The sequence below is a fragment of the Mirounga leonina genome, unplaced genomic scaffold (assembly GCF_011800145.1).
Source record: "Mirounga leonina isolate KUSES-001 unplaced genomic scaffold, KU_Mleo_1.0 Mir_115, whole genome shotgun sequence".
NCBI lineage: Eukaryota > Metazoa > Chordata > Mammalia > Carnivora > Phocidae > Mirounga > Mirounga leonina.
Genome location: NW_023270268.1, coordinates 58,254,646 through 58,276,545, shown reverse-complemented (window position 1 = coordinate 58,276,545; position 21,900 = coordinate 58,254,646). Strand labels below are relative to the sequence as shown.

Sequence of the window (21,900 nt, the reverse complement as noted above, 5' to 3'; positions counted from 1 at the left end):
ATAATATGGGATTTGTATTCCCCACCCTTTCAAATCTCCTTGAATGCTGCTCTCTCGAAAACAACCAGCCCAATGGTAACTAAGTTACAATAAAAGCTTAAAAGCAAAAAGCCACCATAATAGGCTAACTGAAAATGAGCATAGAGTCGAGACCATAATGATTGTCTTGCCTGAGCTTGGGCATATATGGCTGCAAAACCTGAGCAGTGTTAACGTGTCAAGAGTCTTGTGGTATTTTAGCAATGCCACTTAAGAGGCATACCCTACCTAACAGTTAACAGCATGATCTTAATCATCCAGGGTGTCAGGGAGCAGAGTAACACTTCCCTAACCCTGAAACAAGACTCTTATGGCCTTGGACCTACATGAGCTCTGGATATATGTTAAAAAAAAAAAAAAAAATGGTGATGTAAGTTAAAAGACAGCTGTTGTATGTTGAGGCACAAAGAAAGAGACACTCAAATAAAACAGGAGGAATTCTTAATTGTAGGAAACAAACTGAGGGTTGCTGGAGTGGGGGGTGGGGGGGAGGAATGGGGTGACTGGGTGATAGACACTGGGGAGGGTATGTGCTCTGGTAAGCGCTGTGAATTGTGCAAGACTGTTGAATCTCAGATCTGTACCTCTGAAACAAATAATGCAATATATGTTAAGAAAAAAAAAAAGAAGAAGAAGGTAGCGGGAAGGGAAGAATGAAGCGGGGGAAATCGGAGGGGTAGACGAACCTTGAGAGACGATGGACTCTGAAAAACAAACTGAGGGTTCTAGAGGGGAGGGGGGTGGGAGGATGGGTTAGCCTGGTGGTGGGTATTGAGGACGGCACATTCTGCATGGAGCACTGGGTGTTGTGCACAAACAATGAATCATGGAACACTTCATCTAAAACTAATGATGTAATGTATGGGGATTACCATAAGAATAAAAAAATCATAAAAAAATAAAGCAATAAAATTATTCATGTCATAAAAAAAAACAGGAGGAAAAACATGCACTGAAATAATGCATCAGATAATGTGGCATAGCCGAGAAATCAGAGAAAACAAACTAAAGGGGCAGTAGTAGCTAAAGGGAGTCCACTGAAGCCAAGGTGCTGAGATGAGGAAAAACTGGCAGGTTTTGATATTGCTAGTCAGCCAATTCAAACATGGGTTAAAAAAAATCTGTAGCAGATTATTTTATTGTTTAGCTTCCTATTTAACGATGAAAAGGAAATATGTGTATATATGTGATATATTTTACATGGTGGTGAGTTGGTATTAGGAGCATGCAAAATGCTCTGCCAAAATTCACTAACATCAAAAACATCCCTTGACCGGTGCCGGATTTGAGAATAAGCCATACCAGCACGGAAACAGTGCAGCAGAGCTGTGTCGGAGAGAATTTTGACACTTGACACTTGCATACAAAATCACACTTACTAAACCAATGAACTCTCACCACTTTTTTTTTTTTTTTTTTAAGATTTACTTATTTTAGAGAAAGAGAGCACAAGCAGGAGGGGCAGAGAGAGAGGGAGAGAGAATCTCAAGTCGACTCCACGCCGCCTAGTGCGGAGCCCACAGCGGGGCTCCATCTCACGACCCTGAGACCAAGACCTGAGCTGAAAACCAAGAGTCGGATGCTTAACCAATTGCACCACCCAGGCGCCCCAGAATGACTACATTTTAAACAGAAATGCCATCACTTTATAAAGCATTGCTTAATTGTCATTATACACCTTTTAAAAAACCCTTCCTCCTTTTAGATAGACCATGTATTTTGTAACTTTCGTGTGACTAGGTTGTCATCATATAAACTGCATTCTAAATGCATTGCAAATCATTGTGATTGGGAGGGTTTTTTTTATCTCATAAATACCTCCTGAGTAGCAATTTTTGCAGAAAAGATATTTTTGAAGACCAAAGTGGCTATTACTCGGAAACAACATGAAATGACATCAGACAGATCAAGTTAAAATGTTGATTCCAACCACTAGTAGTGGTAGGATATCTAACAAGTTTCTTATCTTAATAAGCCTTAGCTCCTTCATCTGAAAAATACAGTTAATGATATTTAACTAATATATTTTTGGAATAAAGTAAAATAATTTATGTAACTGTCAATTATAATGACTGGCACAAGGTAGTATCAATAGCAAATGACAGTTCTTATATTTGCATGTTTGAAATTTTAGCACAATATTAAAAACAAAAACAGGTTTGCCTACAATTACATGCCTACTGATAGCCAAAAAGTGAGAGATTTAAAAGTGAAAGCTATCATTTGAAAGAGATAAAGAATGTAACTGCGTTGAGAAATCAAGCTTAGGAGTTTGTATTTGTTTTTGTTTTTTCACTTTCCCAAATATATATTTCAAGGCAGATAAGCCTGAAAGTTATAAATACATCTCTGAGAATTCACATTCTTCCAATTGACAAATGTATCTTTTTAAGAGTTTGGTGAAAATTATTCATTGTATTTTTGTCTTGACCAGAAAACTGTGGCTTCTCCTCACACTCGACTGCCTGCAGGACCCCTGACAGGAAATTACCAGTGCTGAGATTTATAGAACTTAAGTAAGTACTGGGGCACAGGGCTTGGAAGGACATACATAACAGAGACATTCATTCAGTTAACGTAACTAATCTTTTGATTTGCATGGCTTTATCTACAAAGTAATTATTTTGTTTCCAATTTTCTCTTTTGCACTCCTTTATAACTACGGGAAAGGCACAGGTTAAAGGTGCAAAGAATTTCAATACCAAATTTCTTGAGAACCATGTGCACGTCTTTAAATCTTAAAATGAGCACCCCCCCAAAAAAATTTTTATATTTTATAAAAACGGGAAAAGACCTTAAAAGATCTGGTAGTATTTAAAAAGGAAAACACATGCATTTTCTGTTCAGTTTCAGCTTCTGTTAAAGAAACTTCTGTCTTTTTTTTTTTTTTTTCCTTCACTCTGAAATGAGCGCCTGCAATCGTTTGTAAAGCATGAATCTGGTAATATTTTTGTAAATGAATCACTATTGCATTCATACCATTAGCCTCTGAACAGATGTCAGAAAGTAAAGATTGGCTGCCTCTAGATGGAGTTGCGGCTGCCAACTCTCGCGAGCTTCGTCAGTAACAGTTGATTGTAATGTCAGTGCCTTCCAATTTACAGGCTGGAGCAGCAGCTGCATACTGCGCTTCCCCGAAGTAGTACACGATTTCCACTCCTTGCAAACTTTATCATCTTTGTTGCAGTGAGTCAGGTAAGCGGCTCTGAATTTACATGTTCGTGTAGAGATGCAACTTGCTGAGAAGCTCATTCTGTAGGAGGATTGTTACCCCTTCGCTGGTTTGCTGTGCCCCTTTGGTGCTCTGTGGAGAACAGCTATTGCCAATGGGACAGATGAAGCAAGCGAGCAGACACATGCATCAACTCTGCCTATTATTCAAGGAACGCAAACTGAGTCCATTTAACTCCTGAGGAAAAAATGAATTTACTCAACTTTGTGTAAAGGACCGTAGCACTTGTGGAATCACTGTGATGTATCTTCTCAGTGCGCTCCCTAAAGGAAAACATTTTTTGCTGTATTTTACCCTTAAATGCACGATTCAGTGAATCTCTGTCTCTCCTAAAAAGAGTAACAAAAGTGGTTTTTTCCAGTCTTACTCTATTTCTTTTTTCTTTCTTTCTTCTTTTTTTTTTTTTTTTTTTTTTAAGTGGCATGAAATGAATAGTTCTTTTATTGTCTGGCTTGAACAGGATACTTAATCAACATTTTGTCATCTGAAACAATATCAATTGGCAAAGAATAAAGTCTAAGTTTCTTATAACTAAAAGAAAATTCTGTTTTCTAACTCGATATACCAACTTTCCCCCCTTGGTTCTAGTTGTCCTCTTTTTTAAAAATATGTGCACTTAAATTATAGCAAAATATTGTAAATTTGCTATTATTTCTATTATTATACAAACAATTAGCAAATATAGATTTTCTGCTCACCCTACAGTCCTGTACACCTACCTTTATTTTGATGATATCAGTTCTTGTTTAATCAGAGAATTAAGCATTGAGTATAAAATGTGTGAATGATTAAAAGTAAACTGAAATGTGGATGAATTTATTTAATTGTTTATGATTTCTATTTATAATTCATTTTTTATTTCAAAAGTAGGCCTTCCATATTTTTATGAACATATTACACAATAATAAACTCAACTAGGAGGTACTATCACTAGTCTGTATAATGTCTTCCATGATATAAACTATCTCATACTTATGATAAATATATTTCACTTATGTAGTTACTTGTTTAAGGATGAGCATGAGTTTTTAAAGAGTGGCTTTATACTTTAAATGAACATCTTTAGAATTCTCTGTGAATTTGAAATAACACCACCTTTGAATGACAAACAAAATTGCTATTTGGATTCGCTAAGTTGTTTTATTTTCCTAGATTTGTTGTTTTATTGTTGTTTGTTTTTAATGTCCTGCTTCTTTAACTGTAAGAAAATGTTTGAGATCTATTCCACATTTCAGTTTTTAAAATATGAGCTAATAATATCTTAACAAGTCACATCTTGTTTATAAATTTGGTTTCTGCTCTGAGTCATTTTTTGATAATAACATATTTAAATTGTATGTTGTCTTCATATTAATGCTTTCATGCCAAAATCTGCTCATTCTTATAAAAACTGTAGGACGTTAGAGAATTATAATTGAATAGATGTCAACCTAACACCAGTTTCAACTTTCAAAGAAGACCCAAGATCTCTCTAATATTAAATGTTTGAATTATTCACATGATGAAAAGTTTGTGAATGTTCTTCCTGATTGAGGACAGATAAAGATCTTACACTCCTCATACCTAACATAGTGTCTTCTATCTGTACACATTCTTTTAGGGACTAATGGGTATCTGAAGGATCCCTGAAAGACAGTGGTATAGTCTATTTATAAATAGACTTCCTCAGTTCCCCACTTCAGATAGCCTGCAACAAAACAAGCTTTTTAGGTTTGGTATAAAGGCTTAGTTGTTTAATTTGACAAATACATTTTAAAGGCACTTGATCTAGATCATATTATCTAGATGGCTCTTGCCCCACTATTTTAAGGTTTATTTTTATATAGAAATGCATATTATAACTTTTTAAAAAACAGGAAAATTACATGCAGAGAAAACTATTATCAATATTTGCTTGACCATCTTTTTTTTTTAAGATTTTATTTATTTATTTGAGAGAGAATGAGATAGAGAGAGAGCATGAGAGGGGGGAGGGTCAGAGGGAGAAGCAGACTCCCTGGTGAGCAAGGAGCCTGACACAGGACCCAATCCCAGGACTCCAGGATCATGACCTGAGCCAAAGGCAGTCGCTTAACCAACTGAGCCACCCAGGCGCTGCTTTGCTTGACCATCTTTTAAGAAGTCCTTGGGCGGCGAATTATTTTGAAAATGTGGTTGATAATCAACTATGGCAAATGTTTGGCAAATAAATAACTCTTTCTGTCAATCATTTTATTACAGCCATGTCTTATGGCATAACATATATTTCTTAAAATTGATAATACTTTCGGGGCACCTGGGTGGCTCAGTCGTTAAGCATCTGCCTTCGGCTCAGGTCATGATCCCAGGGTCCTGGGTTTAAGCCCCTCATTGGGTTCCCTGCTCGGTGGGAAGCCTGCTTTTCCTCTCCCACTCCCCTTGCTTGTGTTCCCTCTCTCGCTGTCTCTCTCTCTCTGTCAAATAAATAAATAAGATCTTTTTAAAAAAGTTGATAATACTTATAAAATTAAATCAAAAATGAAAAAAAGTAATTTTTTGCCTTTTTTTATTTTCAAAGTTATATTGTTAGGGCGCCTGGGTGGCTCAGTTGTTAAGCGTCTGCCTTCGGCTCAGGTCATGATCCCAGGGTCCTGGGATTGAGTCCCACATCGGGGTCCCTGCTCAGCAGGAAGCCCGCTTCTCCCTCTCCGACTCCCCCTGCTTGTGTTCCTGCTCTCGCTGTCTTTCTCTCTGTCAAATAAATAAATTAATTAATTAAAAAAAAAATCAAAGTTATATTGTTAAAAGTTTGAAATATTTCCCAAAGATTGCCAGTAGATTTTGATATCCCAGAGCACTTTACAACTTTGGAACACTATAGTCTTCATTATCTTTCAGGTTTTTCCTTCTTCCCACACCCATCATTCATTTTCTCTTGCAATTCCAAAAACTCTTGCCTTTCTTTCCAAAACTATGGCAGTAAGTTAAGTGATCTAATTCAGATACTCAGTTGTAGTTGGTATGAAAATTTTCCCCATTCCTTATGATGTATTATGTATTCTCAGAGTTTAAATTGCTTATTTAATGTGACATTAGCCAACTTGCACCAGAATTTGTTGAAAAAACAAATGAAGTTTTATTTAATGTTTTAATTATTAATAAAGATTTCGATATATAGACTAATAACATTTTCTTAGTCTCCTTTATTCATCTTTTGTTTATTTAATCATGTGGTAACATATACTAAAAATACAGAGCAACCTGTTAGAATAGAGAATACCAGATTATGAAAAGGACAACATAATGCTTATTTAAATCAGTACTACAGCTAACTATAAAAATATTACCCTACACTAACAATGTGTATATGAGCACATGCATACTTTCATATTAAAGTCTAGACTTCATAATATGGTATATAAATGCTCCAACAAGTACCATGATGGTGAGTTGGGATTATATTGCCATTCTTTTTTTTTTTTTTTAAAGATTACTTAATTATTTGAGAGAGCGAGAATGAGCGAGAGTACATGAGAGGGGAGAGGGTCAGAGGGAGAAGCAGGCTCCTCGCTGAGCAGGGAGCCCGATGCAGAACTCGATCCCAGGACTCCAGGATCATGACCTGAGCCGAAGGTAGTTGCTTGACCAACTGAGCCACCCAGGCGCCCCTATATTGCCATTCTTGCTGTGAACACATGCTTACGATGATTTTTTTGAATGTTACTAATTACATTATTTGTAAGATGATGACTCATAGGTCATTGTTGAGAAAGCAAGATTATTATTTGCATAAATCATACTATACAAAATTAACACCTAGTCAGCACAAATATAAATAAAAACATACAAGAAAATCAAGCTAAGTTACATAGGAATGATACTAACCTTTTATGTGTTATAGTAGATAGTTTTTAAAATATTCAAGGACAATTATTACATTTATTAATTACATATAAAAACAAAATGTTTTTGTAGTATTATACTTGCTGTGCAATAAAATTATTAAACTGTACAACAAATGTTTGAAAATTATCAGAGACCAAAAATTATTAGCATTAGGTGTTTAGTTTACAAAGGCAAAATAATATTTATATAAAACCACACACACACAAAAAACAGACGGTCTTTACTTTAGATTCAGAAGAACATTGCTTGAACTGGGCCACAGGGAGGAAGGAGTACAACCAGAGATGCTGCAATTAATCTGTTGAAATGCAGCTTAGAGTAAACCTGCTTTGTGTCTTAACTCCTATTTTCTTTCCAAAGCAGGCTTTTAAAAAGAAAAAAAAAAAAAAAAAAAACTCTGCAGCACTTTGTTCTCCAAATGTCACCTCCATCTATTTAAAAGAAAGGGCTTAGAAATTATCAGAAGGAAAAAAAAAAATAAGACTGTAGTAGCTATACCTCTAAAACTCCTAAACTGTCAGAAATATAAAATTTCATTAGTGTTAAGTCTACAAGAACCTTTACATGATTGTTACATTGTTGTAATACTATATCATTATAATTATCATAAATATAGCATATTATAATAGTATAGAAATCATAAATATAGTATAGAAATAGTATTAAAATATTATGTAATTCAATAAAGTATTTAACAGCCAACACATATTCAAAAGTATCAAAACTGATAACATAAAATAATCTCACAGTTTGATTTTTTAAAACCTTATTATTTTTATAACCATTATATATAGACATATATGTGTATATATATGCATATATATGGACAATGATAGAGTTAGATCTAGATATATAGATATATAGACAGAGACAGAGATAGAGATATCCATACGTACACTGAACAAAATACTGTACAATTGATCAGGTTATCCAGATCTTTTGGGGGGCTCAAAAAATACTTGTTGATCACTAGCTGTACTATTAGCAGTGGTGAATGCGGTTGATTTAAAATGTGAGAATCCGGGGCACCTGGGTGGCTCAGTCGTTAAGCGTCTGCCTTCGGCTCAGGTCATGATCCCAGGGTCCTGGGATCGAGCCCCGCATCGGGCTCCCTGCTCCGTGGGAAGCCTGCTTCTCTCTCTCTTCCACTCCCCCTGCTTGTGTTCCCTCTCTCACTGTGTCTCTCTCTGTCAAATAAATAAATAAAATCTTAAAAAAAATAAAAAAGTGAGAATCCTAACTCTGGAACAGTTTTCAGGGTAATACTTTATTCTCTCTACCTTCTGAGACAATATAAATTAAAAAAAAAAAACAAAACACTAATACAGAGTCTCAATGCTCACAGCATTAGCTTCTTAGACACATAGATTGTATTTACAATTATGGTATCAAAAAATAATACAGATTTTTTTTTTTTTACATTTATGGACCTTTGTTATTATTGTGTGGATGAGAATCAGTGTTTGTATTTGACTGTTTTAATCAGGCTTTCTTTCAGTTGTATAAAGATGTTAGTTCTTTTAAATGATATGGGCATTACATTTTTGTGTCCCTCTTTGTTATGTGAAGTTTCAGAATCTGATTTTTAGGTTTTATTAATTTTAAAGAAATTCAGGTGTGCATTATGAATTTGTTTATTTATTTATTTATTTGAGAGGAAGAGAGAGAGCACACACAAGCACGAGTTGGGGGGAGGAGTAGAAGATGGTAGAGGGAGAGAAGCAGACTCCCTGCTGAGCTTGGAGCCCAGTGCAGCTAGAGCTCATGACCCATGAGATCATGACCTGAGCTGAAATCAAGAGTCGGACACTCAACCCACTGAGCCACCCAGGTGCCCCACATTATGAATTTTTAATGAAACTTTGATTTCCACAAGCAATCTTTTCATGCCATCAATAAATATTATTTAATAAAATGTAGGGGCGCCTGGGTGGCTCAGCTGGTTAAGCGACTGCCTTCGGCTCAGGTCATGATCCTGGAGTCTCTGGATCGAGTCCCGCATCGGGCTCCCTGCTCGGCGGGGAGTCTGCTTCTCCCTCTGACCCTCCCCCCCTCTCATGTGCTCTCTCTCTCTCTCTCTCTCTCTCTCATTCTCTCTCTCTCAAATAAATAAATAAATAAAATCTTAAAAAAATAAAATGTCAAATAGTTATAATTTTGTAGGTCTCAAAGATTCCTTTTTCTTCTACTCTTTCCAGTAATTCCTCAGCATTAGTCCTCTTAATCTCACTTATTTTGTCCACTATCAAAATGCAAGTAATCTGACCATGTTAACGCATGTCATGTGTTAACATATAGGCAAACTTGTCAGTTGCATATACTTTAATCAATTAACAAATAGCAGATGTGCATTGAGTAATCCCTGAGTGTAAAATTCCTTCAAAGTATCTCCTCTCACACATTATATTATCAGCTGCTGGTTCTCTCCATTGACATTGTAATTTAGGTAGAGAAGGCTTTCTTCGTTACTCGCTTTTTCTGGTATATATCCTCAGTCTCTCTTCCCGTTTTTCCCATAGTTCTTTACAGTGGCAGCAGATTTGTTAGTTTTCACAATTTTTAGGTTCAATGACAACTGCTGTATTTTTGTTACTTAATATTCTATGAATATATTGTCCAAATTCTCTTCTGGATTGTTTTGAGGAAGAAACCATGAGGCAAAAAGAACCACAGAAGGGACCATGGAAACAGAAAAAGCCAGTAACAGAAGTCTAAGGATCCTTAAAGGTTCTCAATCTACTTCAGTTATGTCAAGAGTCAGCTGACCATGAATAGAACTGTACACATTTCAGAGCATACATGAGCTTATATTTTTTCCTCTAACCGAGGTAGAAATGATATCTTCATAAGTTGACTACTACTTAATGCCACTTTTGGTGGGTCAGTCAAAAAAGTATATCTAGATATACTTTTATATATAGATATATATATATGCCTGAGACAAACTTCCTCTTTAAAATACTAAATCTTCCTTACAGAGACCTGATAATGAATTCCTCCAAATGAAATATTTTCTACTTTTCCATTCCACTTATTCCTGTTCTAAATTGAAAACTGAAATATCTCCAGACATTTTCTGTGTGTGTGGGTTTTTTAACAAAACCTTTATAGTAGTAACAGATTTATTAGTTTTCATAATTGTTAGGATTAATAAGAATTACTTTATTTCAGTTAATTATCATAAATAAAATATAATACTTGATGCATGAGGTTTTTAAAACTTCCTAATTACCTCTCTTTCAGAAATCAATATGCAGAGCAAGGGTACAATCATAAGCATCCGGTTTCTCTTGCGGTTTCTTCTGCTCTGGGTGTTAATTGGGAAGTCACATATGGAAGAAGACATCATAATTACCACCAAGAACGGAAAAGTCAGAGGAATGAACCTGCCAGTTCTTGGTGGCACAGTAACAGCCTTTCTTGGAATTCCCTATGCACAGCCACCTCTTGGGAGACTTCGATTCAAAAAGCCACAGTTCTTGACCAAGTGGTCCGATATTTGGAATGCCACAAAATATGCAAATTCTTGCTATCAGAACACAGATCAAAGTTTCCCAGGTTTCCCTGGATCAGAGATGTGGAACCCAAACACCGATCTCAGTGAAGACTGTTTATATCTGAATGTGTGGGTTCCAACACCTAAACCAAAAAATGCGACTGTAATGATCTGGATCTATGGTGGTGGTTACCAAACCGGAACATCATCTTTACCTGTTTATGATGGCAAATTTCTGGCTCGGGTTGAAAGAGTTATTGTAGTTTCAATGAACTATAGGGTGGGTGCCCTAGGATTCTTAGCTTTACCAGGAAATCCCGAGGTACCAGGGAACATGGGCTTGTTTGATCAACAGTTGGCCCTTCAGTGGGTCCAAAAAAATATAGCAGCCTTTGGTGGAAATCCTAAAAGTGTAACTCTCTTTGGAGAAAGTGCAGGAGCAGGTTCAGTTAGCCTTCATTTACTTTCTCCTAGAAGCCAGCCATTGTTTACCAGAGCCATTCTGCAAAGTGGATCCTCTAATGCCCCTTGGGCAGTAATGTCTCTTGATGAAGCCAGGAACAGAACGTTGACCTTAGCTAAATTTATTGGTTGCTCTAGAGAAAATGAGACAGAGATAATCAAATGCCTTCGAAACAAAGATCCCCAGGAGATTCTACTGAATGAAGTCTTGGTTGTCCCCTCTGATACTCTTTTGTCTGTAAATTTTGGTCCAATTGTGGATGGTGATTTTCTCACTGACATTCCAGACACACTACTCCAACTTGGACAGTTCAAAAAAGCCCAGATCTTGGTGGGCGTTAATAAAGATGAGGGGACAGCATTTTTAGTATATGGTGCTCCTGGTTTCAGCAAAGATAACGACAGTATCATAACTAGAAAAGACTTTCAAGAAGGTTTAAAAATGTATTTTCCAGGAGTGAGTGAATTTGGAAGGGAATCGATCCTTTTTTATTATGTGGACTTGTTAGATGATCAGAGAGCTGAAAAATACCGTGACGCATTGGATGATGTTCTTGGGGACTACAATATCATATGTCCAGCCTTGGAGTTCACCAAAAAGTTCTCAGAATTGGGAAATAATGCCTTTTTCTACTATTTTGAACACCAATCCTCCCAACTTCCTTGGCCAGAATGGATGGGAGTGATGCATGGTTATGAAATTGAATTTGTCTTTGGTTTACCTCTGGAAAGAAGAGCTAATTACACAAAAGCTGAGGAAATTTTGAGTAGATCCATAATGAAATACTGGGCAAATTTTGCAAGATATGGGTAAGTGCTGATTTTTGTCAGTGTTCTTGTTTGATTTTGTTTGGTTTTGCTTAGCTTTGCTTGCTGTCTGGTATAGACTTCATTAAAGGCACAGAAATGTTTTAATTATTTATTCTTTTTGTACCATAAGCTACTTTTGGTTTCTATTATATAATGAATTTCAATTTCTTGCATCAGGGTGCTTAAATCAGTGAAGAACTTTCATGAAAAATATTTTCTGATTTCATTTCCAAAATACTGCAAAGTACTGTGGTAATATTAGCCAAAGTTTATATGCAAATAGATGTTTATCTTGAAAGCTAAAGTTATTGTGACCATACTTTTTTTTTTTTTTTTTAAGATTTTATTTATTTGACAGATAGAGACACAGCAAGAGAGGGAACACAAGCAGGGGGAGTGGGAGAGGGAGAAGCAGGCTTCCCGCGGAGCAGGGAGCCCGATGCGGGACTCGATCCCAGGATCCTGGGATCATGACCTGAGCCGAAGGCAGACACTTAATGACTGAGCCACCCAGGCGCCCCGTAACCATACTTTTTAAACTGAAAGTTTATAGTGTTCACAGGTTTAGGGAAGAGTAGAAATATATCTTCTCCTCATGTTCATAAGCAGAGGTAGTGGTAACTGATAGGTGGAGAAACACCTTACCATTCAGGAAAATCAAAGGGCAAGATCGTGATGGGGTTGGCCCTCAGATTACTTCAAATGCAAATGCAGAGTTCGGGATTTTATCAATTTTTCCCCTAATAAGTTTGTTCCGAGCTTTCAGGTGACTGGACAGGAGCAGCTACAAGGGTCCTCACGTTTAGCTAAGCTGCTTTCAGCTTGAGCAGCCATATAGCTGACATTAGCTAATCTGAAGTATTATAGAAGAACCTATTTTTCCTTCTTTGTTATAAATATTGTGATATTATGCCCCCAAGAGTCAGGAGAAAATAATCTGTTCAAATATATTTTCTAATTTGTATCTCTTAAATATACAAATGTATGTGTATAGAAAATAAAGGGTATTTTTTGTAACCCCCAAAAGAATTTTATACATTGGGATAATTGGTATCAGTGAGAAAAACAAAAGAAATAGAAGTTTGGGCATCTATTTTTAAAATACTGTGAGTACTTGCAGAAACTCACAAATTGATAGATGCATTAATCCAATCTGTCGTAATTGGATCTTTTATAATTGGAAAGAATGTTAATAGTGATACTGTGTTCTAGTTTTCTCTTCCAACCTCCATTTGAAATTCATTTTTACTTCATGTCACTATATATATCTTCTACAAAGTACTTGTATGATGTAATTCTTCTCAAAAATTTTTAATGTTTATCCACTCAGTCTAAAGCAAAAATTCTTCTCTCTGTCAATAAGAGACCTCTATAATCTTACTGCAACCCATATTCCCCAACAATACTTGGCTTCTTGGCAGGCCAATTGTCTCACAAATGCCAAAGATTTTAAGCTTAATATAACCTCTCATCCTTGTTCTTGCTCTGCACCCTGTTTAGAACAGCTACCCCTCTCCTTTTTAATGACATGAATCCTACTCTTTTTTTAAGGTCCTGAACACCCACCTTTCACCAAGCATATCTTTAATTCTTAGAGTTGTAATTGCTTCAGACCTCTTTTTCACTCTCAACAGAAGTTGTTGACTATAACTTGTCTCTGAGATTTTTCATTGTATGCTAAGCCTCCTAAGCTAGACTGAACTAGCTTCTGAAAAGAGAAACTGGTTTTACTAGAAACTCATTAAAGTACTAGTGTGGGTATATGACATATTTATCAAATTATTTGGTTATCAAATGATTGAACAAAAACAGGTAAATGCTAGAATGAGTAAAAAATGGACATATGTTCAAGATATGTTGGCTATTATTTATAGTTGCACAATCTTATGACTTATCCACATCAGCTTCAATTTCTGCTGAAGAAGAATCATCATTTCCAGAGCAGCTTTAGAGTGATTTCTATCTCATTTTGTTCTCACCCTAAAGGCTATATCCATATTAAATCGCTTTAATATGTTTTAAATTCTTTCTTACAATTCTAGAGATTGTAAAGAGCTTAAGGAGATATATTCTTTAAAATTATTGATGCCTGTAATTTTTAAAGGACTTTATTTTGCATGTTAAAATCATCAAGGAATTTATACTTTCTCACGTCACAATGGAGAATACTGAGAATTGGATGTGGCGAATATCTTGACACACAGCAACAGTTCAAAGAAGAGAATCTCTGATGCTTACCAGAATAGATTGTTTAATCCTAATCTACTTCCATGATTAGCATATTTTCATGGGAAATATATGAAGATTGACACATTTCAGTTATAATGATAAATTCATACAAATGAGATTGTAAACCATAATCTCATTTTTAAAGTAGTTTGGCTATCACAAAATGTCATTTTAGTTGGGGAGTTTCTTTACAGTCAATATTTGCACAGTGGAACAGCAGTAGTAATACTTCATACCTGTTGAGAGTTGACTTGTTGGTAAACATAATGTTAATCTCCTGGTATACATTATCTTTCTTTAAAGTATACCTAGGAATAAATATAGAAGTTTAGAATGGTTAAGTAAACTCCAATGGAAACAAGGTTGGTAAACGTACAGTTTGTTAAATCCATCCACATCATCTGACCACAAAGGCTATGTTCTAGCTCTGTGGTTTTCAGTGAAGGGAGATTAATCCCCTGACCCCTCACCTTCCCACCCCTGGGAACATTCACTAATGTCTGGATCTGTATTTGAGTGTCACAGCTGGTGGTGGGGGTGCTACTAACAAGGTAAAGGCCAGGGATGCTCCTACACTTCCTGCAAAGTACAGAACAGCCCCCACAATAAAGAATTATTCATTCCAAATGTTAGTTATTCCAAGATTGAGAAACTGCAGTTTTCTACTTCTTCATATCCCAAAAATGGCATATCAAGAAAGTAAAAAAGTAGAACTAGGAGCAGTAATAATTATTCAGGAAAATGAGTTTTCAAGTTCATGGTTCATAATACATTTTAACAAATTCTCCTTCTTAAATAATGTCTAGTATAAGTTGTACTTTTTGTTATAATCAAATTCAAAATAAGAGGTGCCTGGGTGGCTCAGTTGGTTGAGTGTCTGACTCTTGGTCTCAGCTCAGGTCTTGACCTCAGGGTCATTAGTTCAAGCCCCCTGTTGGGCTCCATGCTGGGTGTGGAGCCCGCTTTAAAAAAAAATAAATTCAAAATAATTTTGAATTTTCCTTGGTGATTTTTTATTTTGCCAATAGGTCATTTAGTAGACTGTTATTTAACTCCCAAGTATTTGGATAATTTCTAGATATTTTGTTATTGATTTCTAGGTTAGTTCCATTCTAGTAATAGACAATATTCTGTAAGATTTTCCCTTTGAAATATATTAAGAACTATTTTATGACCCAGCATATGATCTGTATGGGTTATTAGTTTATGTGCTCTTCCGTTACTTAGTATGGTGTATTCTGTAAATTAATTAGTTCACAGTCATTCAGGTCTTCTAATATTCTCCCTAATATATTTTCTACTTGCTTCAAATACTGAGAGAAGGGTATTAACATCTTCAACTGTAATTGTGGTGTTACTCATTTCTCCATTTAGCTCTGCTAATTTCTTTTAGTATTTTAAATCTATGTTATTAATTTCTATGCATATTTAGGATCATGTAGTCCTGATTAATTGACCATTTTATCATTATGAAATGTCTCTTTATCCCAAAGTTGGCTTTGTCTAATATCAAGATAGACATGTCAAGTTTCCCATACTTATGTTTACACATTTTGTTCTATTCTTTTATTCCACTTATATTTCTAAAGAAATCTTCCTTACAGTTGAGTTGGTATGACTAATCCATTTGACATTTAATGTATTTATCAATATGATTTTAAGTACATCATCTTGCTTTTAAAAATGTCATTTTATATAGACATTTTAATTTGCCTTTAATATTTTTTCCCATGGTTGCTTTAGGGCTAGCAATTGTTTCTTTAACTTGTGAAAGTCAACTTATAGTTAATACTGAAACATTTTGCATTTTGCAACTGACATTTCCCACTTTCTTCACAATTCACATTTCCCATTTTCTCCATCACCCTTACTACTTCACAAATGCAAGAAACTAACAATATTGTTTCACGTATTCTTGATGTTTTTTGTATTGCTGTCATATGGTTAGGCAATGTGTAATATAAAATCTCACTTAATATTAAATATCATTAAAACATCATTTGTTTTAAACCATCAGTTATATTTATGTAAATTCATAAAAGAAAAGGAAAAGTGGTCTTTTATATTTACCCACAGAATTGCCATTTCTAACGTTCTTTATTCTTACCTATGGATTCTAGTTTTCATCTGGTATCGTTCCCTTCATGCCGAGGAACATTCTTTAGGATTTCTCATTGTGTAGGTTGGCTAGTTACAACTAGCCATTCATCAACTTTCTTTTATCTGAAAATGCCTTTATTTTACCTCCGTTGAAGGATATTTTTTAAGAATATAGAATACTGAATTGTTGGGGTGCCTGGGTGGCTCAGTCGTTAAGCGTCTGCCTTCGGCTCAGGTCATGATGCTGGAGTCCTGGGATCGAGCCCCACATCGGGCTTCCTGCTCCGCAGGAATCCTGCTTCTCCCTCTCCCACTCCCCCTGCTTGTGTTCCCTCTCTCGCTGTGTCTCTCTCTGTCAAATAAATAAATAAAATCTTTAAAAAAAAAAAATACTGAATTGTTTTTTTTTTTTTCTTTTCCATTATCTTCTTGTCTCTAGTTCTGATGTGAAGTGCGCTTTTATTCATATGACTTCCTCCCTGTATGCAATATCTTTTTTTTTTTCACCCCCTGGGTTGATTTTAAAATTTTCTCCTTATCTTGGGTTTTCAATAGTTTGTCCATGACATTTCTAAATATATATATATATATTGGTCTGGGGTTCACTAAGTTTCTTCTTGTTGATTTTTAATGTCACATTTGAGATATTTTGGGTCAGCATTTCATCAAATATTCTTTCTGCTTCCTTCTCATTCTCATCTCCTTCTAAAACTCCAATTATACATATACTAGGTTGTTTAATATTTCACAGGTCACTAAATTTCTGTTCCCTTTTCTTCAGTTTTGCTTCTGTTTTTCAAATTAAGTACTTTTTATTGATTTCTCTGCAAGCTCATTGACCCTTCTAACCTTCTCCAATTTGTAGCTGAACCCACCCCATGACTATTTTATTTCATTTTAGTTTTCAGATAAAAATTTCCTTTTTAAAAAATAATTTCATTCCTTTGCCAAGAGTCCCTCCCTGTCTCCTATTTAAAAAGATATTATTTTTTAAGTTCTTGAACATATTTAAAATAGTTTTAAGGTTTTGTTTGCTCATCCAATATCTGGTTCACGGGTTCAGTTTCTATTTTTCTATTTCTCTGCATGCTTAATAATTTTCAAATTTATACTGGACTTTGTGGATTATATGCAGAAAAAATTCTATATTATTTTATCCCTCTTGGAAGAAGTATGCTAGCACTGAAGAATGTTTTTCTATTTTACCAGGCCATTCAATTAAAAAATGTGTATACACTTAAGTTTGTCTCAAATGTGTAATAGGCATGGTTTTATATTTTGTTAGAGTGGATTCAGGAGAGGTCCAAGATATTTTATAGATCCTCCAACTTGGCAGGACTTAAACTCAAAAGTCTGTTTTCACTGAGGGTATTGCAGGTACTTGGTTTCAGGGTCTGTTAGGATGGGATAGACCAGGTCTAATTGTATTCCTTACTTCTAAGGCTTGTCTTTGCCTCCAGCTGGACACTGAGTTTTAAAGAGGTATTAATGAGATGTAAATGAAGTGTTGACAACATTATGATAGTTATTCACTCTCCAACTTTTCCCATCTCTCTTCTGCTCTCAGCCTTGCAGCATCTTCTCTCTAGTCTGCCTCTTAGACTCTCACCCTGTACATATTCAGCCCAGGCCTCAGCCAAAAATCTGCAGGGAATCCCTGCAGAGAATTTGAGCCTCACTCCATCCTTCCTGGAGTCCTGCCCCACAGATTTCAGCTTCTGTATCCAGGAACTCTTATTTCTGTCTCTTGACCTCAGTGAAGCTACTCAACTGCTTAGCCTCACGCTCCCTGCATCTTGGATGAGAAATTCTCCGCATATGTGTAACCACAGTAAACACGGGCTCACCTTAGAGTTCCCTGCTCTCAAATAACACAGACTTGTGCTGCCTGTTCTCAGGTTCCTGAAACTCATTGCCTTGTTTTTTGTTTTTGTTTTTGTTTTCTTTTTTGTCCAGTATTATAATTGTTTATGGTGGGAAGGCTAATCCATTTTAAATCACTCCATCATGGATGAACATAAAAGTCCAAACTCCCCTCATTTGTATTTTAAGGGAATCCTAACCTTTATATTTCTCATTCAGTTACATGAAACACCTTTTTTGCAGTTACTTTAGAATATTTTATCAATTTTCAAGACATATAAAAGCCTTTTTAGTTTGACTTATTGGCAAAAATAAGAAAACATTATTCTGTGGTAGCACTAAATTGTATTCAGATTTGGTATCTCTAGTTGTAATGTTTTAAATTCCTTCTAAAACAGAAGCCACACTATTATGTAAACCTTTGCTAATTGTAATTACCACCTCTATGTACTTTGCTTGCTCCTGCTTTTCCCTCAATCCCATCTTTGAAAATGAATTTAAAACCTTACCCAAATAGCACACAGGTCCATATGTGCATTACACCCAATACTCTATACTAATATATGTTGAAATATCAGTTCACGTATATATCCATCAATCATTCATCCAAGCAATAACTTGATGGCCAAGAAATTAAATTAAGCAGAACTTAATGACATTGATTCAGCACTATCCCAATTATACAGGAAATTGGTGAAATCAAACTTGATTTATCAGAGAGACCAGAGCAGCTAAAGAAAGTAAATAGCAAAAATATAATTAGTAGCATAATGTAAGATAGTGGAGGATCATTATTCCAGGACCCCTCCCGTTGCTTCCCACTGGGTCAGGTCATCTTTTGTTTACTGTGTCCTCTCCAGGTGCTACATTCAGAGCTCCACCAGTGTATAACTTCAAGGGAAGCAATTTACAGTGCAGTTGCACAGTTGTCCCAATTGTATGTGACAGCCCTGATGTGTCCAGTGTTCCCCTTTCTACAGATCTTATATTTATATCACCTTAGGCAACTTACTTAAAACTCCCTACTGTTTTTCCTTATCTGTAAAATGGGGATATAAATATGCCTCCCTTACTGACATATGCAAATGTTACCTTATCATTTACAGAGAATTGCATTCCTCCTTCCCATTAAAACAATATATATTTTCCTCCTACCAGGCACACACTGTTTCAATCTATTCTTATCTAAGATCAGACTTGCATTCTCCCCAAAAATGTACAATTGTTTCACTTCCCAGCTCCACGGGAATTAATCAATGATGTTTTCAAACAAAAAAAGATCAACTAAAAATTGAGGCAGTTGACTGGCTTCTGTCTTTTTGGTGATAATCCATTTATTCAGAATCCCTCTAAAGTGGTTAATGTTTCCTAACACATTTTTTTGCCAGACATAAATGTTATGGCACACTTTTCTTTTGTCCTATTTTGATATCATGAAACCAAAAAAATTACTTAACAAAGTATTTGTAACTTCATTGTAGCTTATCTGCTGCTACTCTCGTGTATTTTATTTCTTATTTATTCCCTTACACTGGAAGAAACCTTATCACAGATGGAACAATTTATTAAGTGGAAACAAAAATATACTACTAAACTCTCAATCCCATGATTCACTGATCTATTAAAAAAAAAAAAAAAGATTAGTTCCTGATTTCTGTACTAAGAAGTATGTGTGATTAAATTAAATGCTAAGCCATAATTTCCTAGTGCACAAGATTTTTTTAAAATAATTGAGACAATTTAAAAATAGGCATGCTTCCATATACTAAATTGTAATTATAATGATTACAAATTACAGATTTGCTAGACTCCTAACGCAATTTGGAATATTTGGGATATATATATATATTTCTGAATACACCCATGCATTAAGGGGTGGGCACTTCGTAGACATTGCTGTAACTTCACTAGACTAGTAGGAACACATGCGATAATAATGTATTTTTTAATATAATGCAAAGTGGATTTAATAATATTAGTGTTTAATAGGTATGATTCCTTCTTGTTTACTTATATATGACACAGGAAATAAAGTGATTAGAACAATTATTTCAACCCCATTTATTTTTTAAGTGAGTGTATTTTCTTTGTGTGTTCTTGTTTTTCCCCCTCCTACAACCATTTTATGTTTTCAAGAGATAATAGAAAAACTGAGGAAAATCAAAGAAAGTGTAAGAATCAGTGCTTTTTCATTCTAAATCTCTGTAGGAATTAATATGTGTCCCTATTCATTATGTAAAGTTTGTACAAATCCCTTCACCAAGAAATTAATTTTCAAATTACACTTGAAATTATTTTTATTATATGTTTTAACTTAACAAAATAAATATTCTGGCCGGAGTATTGGTGGTATAGTGGTTAGCATAGCTGCCTTCCAAAATAAATATTCTAGGACTTCATCACAACACCTTTCTCAATAAGAGATGCCTTAAGTGTAGCAAAAGGATAGTAGTTAAAGATTGTGTTAGCATGAATGATACCATTACACTGGCAAGGTATGAAGTGTATGGATTCTATTATTAGAATGAAAAAGTGCTGAAATGATGACACTATCTAACATTTCAGATGAGAAGTGTGTGGTCCATAGAAGAAAGGTGAATTGGAGCTAATAGGTGACAGAACAAAGATTAACTAGGACTCAAGACTATTAACTTTCATTTCCTTGTATTATCCATTTACCAGGCTGCCTTCATCATGAATTATTGAAAGGAGTCATTAAACAGTCTTAGGAAATGCGTTTGGTTGCAAACTAATAATTTTAACATGTTAGCATGCTGATACCTGCCTGGTTAATGTTATAAGGGTAAGGGCAGAGAACAGACTAAAATTAGACATCATGAGATGTAGAGACAAGTTTAAGTTTGTGGAAGACTGTCATCTGGCCATCTAGTGTAATTATTATCAGGCTTATAATTAGATTTTCTGACAGATAATAGTTCATGTGGTTTCCAGAGTGAAGAAAAAAATCCTTACCCTCTGATTCTCTAATTATTTGTGGTACATTATTATAATTAACCTAACTGAAACATTTTGATGACTTTGCAAAAGGGTCAGGGTTCCAATCCCCTTGGATTTATTTTATTGCTATCATGGCAGCATCAGTGTTCTCTCACTTCCCAAATTCTGCCTGCCTCCCCCGACCCTGCTGAGGAATTAGGTGAGAAATTACTCCATAAGGAATAAAACAATGAGTAGTAGCTGCAGTGTAAAGTACTTTAAGTCTAATAGATAAAATATAAAAGTAGATTTAAAAAAAATATGCATGCATTAGTGTAACTTATTTGAGAAGGAGGAATTACATTATGGGACAGTTTAAAGTGTGCATAAGATCACTTGCAAAACCGTTTCAGAGTGCAGTGGTATTTTACCATCAGTGATAGTGGTATGAGAAGGAGAAACCTGATCCCCCCAAAGGGCTGCATCTATGAAGATAGCTATAAAACCAAAATACATTTGACTAAGTTTTGAAATACTTTATCACAATGAAGTAGGGGAGAACTAATGTTTTTATAGTATAAGGGGGCTCATTAAAACATGGAAAATCACACTGACAGCATCCATTTACTTGGAAATAACAATGTGATTTGTTCTGTATGGTTTTCCAAATGTTTTCTGTATTTGGAAAAAATTATAACATTCAGTGCACTTGTAAATCTGAAGTTCAGTCTGAAATTGGAATTAATCCATTATTATTTTAAAAATCAAAGTCATAATTTCAGTAACATATATATGCAATACTTCAAAAGACCTGTCAGGTATGAAATAATATGTCATATTTCACTAAGTAACAAAATGCTGTAACCAA

The 21,900-nt window shown here is 35.2% G+C and overlaps 1 protein-coding gene across 1 annotated transcript in view; it reads left to right on the top strand.

Moving 5' to 3' along the window:
• The first annotated feature begins 3,112 nt into the window (after positions 1–3,112).
• BCHE (butyrylcholinesterase) overlaps positions 3,113–21,900 on the top strand; it is a 62,880-nt gene continuing 44,092 nt past the window's right edge. Inside the window, exons 1-2 of the mRNA XM_034998430.1 lie at positions 3,113–3,234; positions 10,379–11,903. Coding sequence (XP_034854321.1) covers positions 10,387–11,903 — 1,517 coding nt within the window. The 5' untranslated portion in view covers positions 3,113–3,234; positions 10,379–10,386. The remainder of the gene's footprint in view (positions 3,235–10,378; positions 11,904–21,900) is intronic.